Genomic DNA, 8,966 nt, shown 5'->3' with positions numbered 1-8,966 from the left:
TAGCATTTCGAAGACTGTAAATGTTTACTGGAGCAGAAAGCCTTCTCTTTCTCCCACAGAGAGTCTGGTAGATTTGAACTACTGACCTTGCAGTGAGCATCCCAGCTCATAATCTCCCATGCTACCAGGACTCCTTGATCTTCATTATTGTTGTTGTTAAGTGCCGTTGAGTCAACTCTGACCCATAGCGACTCTGTATAGGGTTTCCGAGGAGCAGCCGGTGAGCTTGAACCGCCATCCTTGCAGTTCAAATGGCTTTGCAGTCTGGCGCATTAACCCACAGCGCCACACCAGGACTTCATTATAGATGTGTGAATATTAACCTATCACTGACAGAGTTGTGCTTCAGGATAAATCTGGAAATACTGTTCTTAATGATCAATTTCATATCATTCCTTTTCAATTTGTCATTCCTAGCATAGCAGACCATATGATTTGTGGTTCAAAATGTCCAATTCTATTATTGAAATGCCTAGTATCTTTATTCATTTCACTTCATTTTTGACAACTTCTCATTATCCTAGAATCCATAATTTGCACATTCCATATTCTGATCACTAATGGATGTTTGCAGCTGTTTCTTTTCATTTTGACTTGTGTTCCATCAGTAATTGAAGGTCCGGGAAGCTTTACTCCATCTACATCATTAAGGTCAATTGAGCTTTGAGGAAGCCAGCTCTTCTCTAGTGATTGTCTTCCAATCTGAGGAACTCATTATTAAACCATATAGTTGTTTTTGTTGTTAAGTGTTGTTGAGTTGGTTCTGACCTCATAGCTACCCTGTATAGGGTTTCCGAGGAGCAGCTAATGAGTTTCAACTGCTGAGCTTGCGGTTCAGACTGGCCTGCTGTAGAGCGCATTTTCCTGCAGCGTCACACCAGGACTTCAAATCAGACAATACTCTACTGCTATTCATATGGCTTTCATTTGCCACAATTTTCAGAAGTAGATGAGTAAGTCCTTCCCAGTCTGTTTTAGTCTGGAAATTCCACTACAATCTCTCCACCATGGGCCACCCTGCTGGTAGCTGAGATACTGGTTACTCAGTTTCCAGGATCACAGCAACATTCAAGTTAATCAGAGCATGACAAACTGACAGATGAATGGTGGTGTTACATGGTATATGTAGCTTTTTGTTTTGTTTTGAGTGTGTGATAATATTTAAAAGTCAATTGTACTATTTAATGTGCCATTTAATTGGTTAAAAAATTAGCAAAGCTTAAGTTGGCCAAAAATTCAGAGTGTATAAACTATTTGCATAAACAGGTAACTTTTGAAAAACTAACACATTTGCAAGATTTACTTTTTAAAACTATTTATATTAAGCTGTATTAGAACTTAAAGTTTAAGCATTTGCTTTATGGAAGGCTAGGTTTACAGCGGGCACCCTAACCCCATTTTGAGCCTTGCTGCAAATTGAATATTTGCTGAACTCATTCTGACCATAAACCAAAACCCAAACAAACTCATTACCATTGAGTAAACTTTGACTCATAGTGATCCTGTATAGGGTTTCTGATGCTGTAAAGATTTATGGCAGCAAGAAGCCTCATCTTTTTCCTACAGTGTGGCTGGTGGGTTTAACTTTGTGGTTAGCAGCCCAGTGCTTATATATACTACAAGAGCACTAGGCCTCCTTGACCATAAACCAGCAATGTAAAAAGCTTTGTCCTCAGGAAGGCTGTGTTTGAAAGCAGATTATGACTCCTTCAGTTAGCCCACAGGGAGCATGGTGGCTCTGTAGGATAAACACAGAACTTCAAACCACAAGGTCAGTGGTTCCAGCCCACCAGCAGCTTCGAGGGAGAACAATGACACTTTCTTCCCCTGAAGAGATTTACAACCTCGGAAACCCTATATAGGGTTACTATGGTGTTGTAGGTGGTTATGTGCTGTGGAGTCGGTTCTGACTCACAGTGACCCTGTACAGGGTTTCTGAGGCTGTAAATCTTTATAGGAGCAGAAAGCCTCTTCTTTCTTCTGTGGAACAGCTGGTAGTTTTGAACTGCTAACCTTGAGGCTCACATTCCGATTCATAACCACTACGCTACCAGAGCTCCTTAGGGTTACTATGAGTTGGAACCAATTTGACAACACTAAACAAAAATAATAGCCAGACCACTAGGTCAGCATTTAAAACCCACCAGATACTCCATAGGATAAACTTGAGGCTTTCTGCTTCTATAAAGATTTACACTCTCAGAACCCTATATGAGGTTGCTATGAGTTGGAATCAACTCCTTGACAGGGGGTTTGGTTTTTGGTTAGCCACTTCATGGAGGAGCAGTCTTATTCTCATGGATTTTTCTGAGCATGCCCTTGATGCAAATTGGGGTCAGGGCTGCATGGTCATTAGTTATAACCTGACCAGGGTCATTGGAGGGCACCACAACCATATCTGTAAATTTTTCTAACCTGCAATAGTATATATATAAAACCATCATGGTCCTGCCTGCTACAGTGATGAATTAGACTACCTCCAATCATGACTTTTGTGATGAATTTCTTTTTATTTTTATGTCCTATAATTAGCAAAATTCAAGCCTCAACTTGCATTACTGAAGAATACTATGGCATGGCACTGGCGGATAAGCACTGGACTGTGAATCAAATGGTCATAGATTTAAATCCACCAGCCACTCCTCGGAAACTCTATACAGGGTCAATACAATTTGTTGTTAACCAAGCAGCACTTAACAACAACAATATATTGAATGATGCAGGAAGCCTCAAAAGAAGATGGAAGGAATACACACAGTCAATATACCAAAAAGAATTGGCCAATGTTCAAACATTTTAAGAGGTAGTATATGACCAAGATCCAATGATATTGAAGGAAGAATCCCAAGCTTCATTGAAGGCACTGGTGGAAAACAATGTTCCAGCAACTGATGGAATATAAATTTAAATGTTTTAGTAAATTGATGCAACACTCATCTATGCCAAGAAATTTGGAAGACAGCTATCTGGCCAGTCGTTTGGGAGAGATCCTTATTTGTGCCCATTCCAAAGAAAGGTGATCCAGTGGAATATGAAAATCATCAAACAATATTATTAATATCATATGCAAGTAAAATTTTGCAAAAGATAATTGAAAAATTATTGCAGCGGTATATCAATAGGGAACCGCCAGAAATTCAAGCCAGATTTAGAAGATGTGGAATGAGGTATATCATTGCTGACATCAGATGAATCATCACTGAAAGCAGAGGCTACCAGAAGATGTATACTTGTGCTTTATTGACGATACAATGGCTTTGATCTGTGTGGGTCGTAACAAACTATGGATAACATTGATATGGATCTGTATTCCAAAACACTTAATTGTGTTCTTGAGGACCTGGTACGCAGGCCAAGAGTCAGTTCTTCAAACAGAACAAGAGGATACTGAATGGTTTAATATCTGGAAAGGTGTGCAGCAGGGTGGCAGCCTATCACCATACTTACTTGTTGTGTATGTTGTTAAGTGCCATAAAGTAAGTTCCAACTTGTAGTGACCCTGTGTAAGGTTTCCGAGGAATACCTGGTGGGTTTGAACCACCAGTCTTGTGGTTCAAACCAGCCTTGTGGTCCTACAGCAACACATCAGGAGTCCAATACAATGTGTATGCTGAGCAAATGTTCTGAGAAGCTGGATTCTATGTAGAAGAACCTACCATTAGGATTGGAGGAAGACTCATTAACTTGCAATCTGTATATGTTACAACCTGGCTTGCTGGAAGCACAGAGGACTTAAAATATGGATTTTGAGTATGGATTGAACTTCAACGTAAAGAAAAGAAAAATCCTCACAATGGGACCAAATAATAACATCATGATAAGTGGAGAAAAGATTGATGTTGTCAAAGACTTAATTTTGCTTGGATCCACAATCAATACTCATGGAAGCCACAATCAAGAAATTTAGCAACATATTGCATTCGGCAAATATGCTGCAAAATACCTCTTATAAGTGTTAAAGAGCAAGGAAGTCAGTGTGAGAACTGGTGCGTTTCACCCAAGTTATAGTGTTTTCAATCACCTATGTAAGTGGAAGTTGGACAATGAATAAATTAAACATTTGAAATATGGTGTTGGAAAACAATATTGAAAGTACCATGGACTGTCAGAAGAACAAACAAATCTTGGAAGAAATACAGCCAGAATGCTTCTCAGAAGCAAGGGTGACAAGATACAGTCTCTCATACTCTGGACATGTTATCAGGATGGGCCAGTTCTGGAAAATGACATCATGCTTGATCAAGTGGAGGGTCAGCATAAAAGAGGAAGATCCCCAATGAGATGGATTAACACAGTGGAAGCAACAGTGGACTCTAATATAATAACCATTGTAGGAACCGGTAACAATCTTGCAGTCAAGTGCTTTATCCTACGATGCCAAACCAGGACCCAATTGGACAACCATGCAAACGACGCTTTATTACACCTTTCAAAGAAGAGTTTAATTTAAGGTCAGGCAAAAACTGATTTACCAAAAAAAGCCCCCCCCCCCCCCCCAAAAAAAAGTGGTAAAAATGCTGATGATGTCATCAAAGGGATCATTTTAGCTTTTGCTTACCGCATACATAGTCTTGTTCTCCAACTAAAACATCTGTCTGTCACCACATAAACGTCCCTACACTTCTCTTTCCTTTATGAGCAAAATAGAAAAAAAAAAGGAGCTTTAAGGGACTTTTAATAGCCAGCAGCTGTTTGGCTGCTAAATACTGCATTTGGAGAAGAGTGTGTTATTCACATGGAAAACAACAAACCCCAAACTATTGTTTAAGTTTTAAATTTCTTAAAGTACATCAATGTTTTGCATAAAGACATTTGAATGCTTTTAATATGAGGGAGAGACACAGAAATTAATTCCTTAACTGTATCAGAAAATCAGCATATTGTTTTCTAAAGAGAATGATACTATATTCAGTCATGTTTAATCCACAGGTAAGGGGTGCTGGGCTGGTGCTGTAGTGTAAGCACTAGACCTCAAGATTGGTTTCAACCACAAGGTTGGCGGTTCAAACTCACCAGTCGCTTCTCAGAAACTCTATACAGAGTCCTTATGAGTCAGAAACTACTCCACAGCACTTAACAGGAACAAAGGAGTCCTTGTGAATGAGTTTAATGCCAGGTAAAGTAGCACTTCAAGAGAATTAGATTCATTTTATTCTTCTGAGGTGACTCTACCTAAATGAATCATAATTATTTTCTTTATAGTTATAATTATAATTTTCTGAATACATATTTCTAAAATACATTAATTTCTTAAATATGTTAGAATAGGGAAACACCTGCCTTAGAACAAATTAGAAACTTAACACTCACTATAAGAATAGCTTGAAAAAGGATGGCCCAGGCTCATAGTATGGTTGGTGGGCTTCTTTTAAAAGAGTAAACTTCAAGATTATGTTCAAAGGGAATATAAAAACTACAAGACATTGCATTTACTTTGATATTCCCCAATGCTGAGACACAAAGTTTTTTCCTCCACTCTTTTTACTTTGAAAAGAAGTTTTGTATGACAACCCTAATATCAATGCATGTAATATTTCAAGAGACATACGTGACACTGTGGGATAAAGCACTGAACTGCAAGGTCAGGTTGATCCACAATGTTGACAGTTCAAACTCACCAGCTGCTCCGTGAAAACCCTATACGAAAGGTTGCTATTTGTCTGAACCAATTCCAAGGCACTTAACAACAACAGTTTTACCTAAGGTGGTTCACTTAAAAAGAAATCCATTCAAGAGAGAAAGCTGACTCAGCATTCACTGTTGTGTTCCTGTTTCATGGCTCCTCTTTGTCATTCTTGTCTCACTTGAGACAATATACTTCTCTTTTGTCCTACTTTTTGGACCAATTATAATGAGTGCCTCACTCAAGATATCAATCAGCTTCCCTCTTTTATTTGTTTGATTTTGGTACTACATGCCCTCATCATACAGCCGCAAAAGGTATGCAGTGAGAGCCCACTAGCCATTCTGGGAGAATGACATGGCAATATGTTTCCATAAAGGTTAAAGCCTTGAAAACCCCATGGGACAGTTCTACTTTTTCCTATAGGGTATAATTCTATAAGTCAGAATTAACTAGACAGCAGTGGGTATATGTCAGATGTGGAAGTCAAATTACTACGCACAGGTCCTCACCCAAGTCCTCATTTTTCCTTCCTCTACATCTCTGTACATCTCTTCCCCTCCATCTCTGTCAACTTCAGCCTGGAATATCCTTTCCTTGTCTTTTCCCATCTTTCTCCAGATTTTCTTTTTACCAGGACTTAGATCTGACAATACCTTCATGATTATCTTTATCTTTGTGACTAGAAATCTCCCTGTCCTTGGTTTCTCAGAGCAGTATATCTGGGCTTCATTAACGAGAGAAAATATTTTACCATATATTATACTTAGATATATATATATATATGCCTTTTCCCTTCTTAATTGCAAGTAGTTTACAGATAGCTTGTATCTGATTCATCTGCAAGCAGCAAGTACACTATCTTGCACATGAAAGGTGCAAAAAAGGAAATAGAAGTACTAACTCTATATGGCAGTGAATACAGTGAGGATTGAGAAAAGCCTTAAAAGATAGATGGAACTTGGACAGGAGCTGAGAAAGGATTTTTTTTGGGGGGTGCGGGTGGTGGTAGTGGTGGAATAGTAACTTATTAAACTCCTTACCTAATTCCCAAACTAAAGATTAAACAAATACAAAAGAAGATAAAGCTAGTGCATCATTTTATTATGAAAAAGAGTTGTTTCCTAGGAAAATATTTGCATAACTTATAGAGAAATTATCCCAAGTACCAAAATTGTCAAGGGAAATATATCAAATACTTAAAAAATATCAAATAACTTCAATAACTTACCCATGATCTTGTTCCTTGGGATCATAATGAAAAAAAATGTCTTTCATTATAGAATGCCATTTACTTATCTATTCTATACTGTTTTTGTTCTTGTTGTGTGCTGTCAAGCTGGTTCCAACTCTTAGCAACTCTGCGTAGGTTCCTGAGAAGCAGCTGGTGGATTAGAACCGCCAACTCTACAGTTAGCATCCCAGTGCTTATTCTACAGCACCATATCAGGGCTCCATATCATTGCAACCAAATATGTTATCTTCTATTCTTTACGGCCACATCATCTTTAGCACAGAACTACTCTATTTAGAATACTACATTTGGAAGTATATTATTACCTTTCTGAATCTTCAGACTGTTGGGTGAGCATTACCAGTTGCTTGTCATATTTTTCGGTTTTGCTTGTGAGCTGTCCACATGGAATCTAAAAGATAAATAAATAAAATAAATAAATAAATAAGACATGAGGCTCATATGTGTCTCTAGGGATGATAACTATGCCAGTCACTAGTGGAGAAACCACCTGTTAAATGCATTTTTCATTAAAAGCCCTGTTTTTATTCACGTCTTGTTTTCAATCCAGACACTTATGAGAAGACACATCACAATTTTGCCTTCTGCCTAGTTTCAATCAACAGTGAAACACTGGGAATAAACACAGACTCAATCTTTCACTTGAGGAAGAGCATCATGACAGAGAGAAATTGTCCAGGAGCAAATACAGGAAAGCTTGAAATTCTACCATACAAGATACAAAACTGCTAATGTTGTCTGACTGACATATTTGTAGTTCAATTATCCATAGTCTAGAAATGAGTTCTCAAAGCAAAGTGCTTGATGATACCGAGAGATTTCTTGTCAGAACACCATGCATTGCAGGTGTTTCTCCAATAGTAGTGGTATTGTTGTTAAGTGCTATTGAGTCAGTTTTGACTCATAGCAACCTGTGTAAGGTTTCTGAGGTGCAACTGGTGGGTTTAAACCCTTGACCATGTGGTTAGCAAATCAGTGCCTATCCTACAGTGCCATACCAGGACTCCTCTCCAATAGTAGCTAGTGATTATTTCTAAAATTTTCAGGATAACAAGGAAACAGATAATATGAGAAAAATGGAGGAAATATTAAAAAGAATTGCTTAAGACATCAATTTTTTTTTTTTCATTTCTCAATTTTTTTCTATGTAATATTAATTGCAAATTAAGTATGACACTGTGGTCAAATAACACACAAGCATCATACTATCACATCCAGGCTTAAAGTAAAATCTTGAAATTGAAACATTTGAAGGGTTTTGTAAGATTTAAAAACCAATTCCTGCAGGCACTTAACGCATTTTAAATGCATCTGGAAACCAATAATTGTTGTGATCCCATTAGAAAGTTGAGGCAGGCAGTGCAGTTCTGTGGAAAATATGAAGCCAGCTTGTCTGAGTTTTATGAGTTTTTGTTTAAATATACGGACAATGCGGAAAAAAAAAAAAAAAGATTTGTTTGTTAAAATAATGCTCCAAGAAAGGATTTGTTTAAGCTATTGGCAAGCTGTCTGTACATAATATGGGAGGGTAGGTTTTTTTTTGTTTCATTTTGTTTTCAGCTTGTGACAGCTGTTTAAAAGTCAGTCATCTGTTACCACCATGGTAGTCAGTTAAAAGATGAAAGAAATGCCTTTCAGGACTGTTGCAGGGATTGGACCACCAACTAGTATAACTATCTTAAAATGCTGCAAATTGTAAAAGAGTCATACTGTCTTTATGTAGCAATTTTTGGAGATACTACTGAACCCTCCCAGAGAATCTTTCAATAATGAAAGTCATAGAGTTTTCAGTGACTAGCGATTCGGAAGTAGTTTGTCACTTTCTTCCTTATCTGTCTTTGTCTGGAAGCTCATCTGAAACCTGTCCACCATGGGTGATCCAGCCGGTTATTTAAAATACCGGTGGCATAGCCCTCAGAATCACAGTAACTCAAGCCACCACAGCACGATAGACAGATGAGTGGTGGCCGTTTGGTTTTATGTTGATACTGTCACTTTAAATTTGGTTCTATGAAGAAAAACGTGGCATCAGGATTGGAAGAAGACTCATTAACAACCTGCGATATGCAGATGATACAACCTTGCTTG

At 38.0% G+C, this 8,966-nt stretch overlaps 1 protein-coding gene across 1 annotated transcript in view; it reads right to left on the bottom strand.

The window, feature by feature from the left end:
- The window catches only part of TNIP3 (TNFAIP3 interacting protein 3), a 228,725-nt gene that overhangs the window by 165,641 nt on the left and 54,118 nt on the right, over positions 1–8,966 (bottom strand). The window contains exon 3 of the mRNA XM_006866289.1: positions 7,184–7,269. Within this exon, the coding sequence (XP_006866351.1) occupies positions 7,184–7,269 (86 nt within the window). The remainder of the gene's footprint in view (positions 1–7,183; positions 7,270–8,966) is intronic.

The sequence above is a fragment of the Chrysochloris asiatica genome, unplaced genomic scaffold (assembly GCF_000296735.1).
Source record: "Chrysochloris asiatica unplaced genomic scaffold, ChrAsi1.0 scaffold00088, whole genome shotgun sequence".
Taxonomy (NCBI): domain Eukaryota; kingdom Metazoa; phylum Chordata; class Mammalia; order Afrosoricida; family Chrysochloridae; genus Chrysochloris; species Chrysochloris asiatica.
The sequence above is the reverse complement of the archived record's forward strand: the minus strand, read 5'-3'. Positions and strand labels throughout refer to the sequence as shown.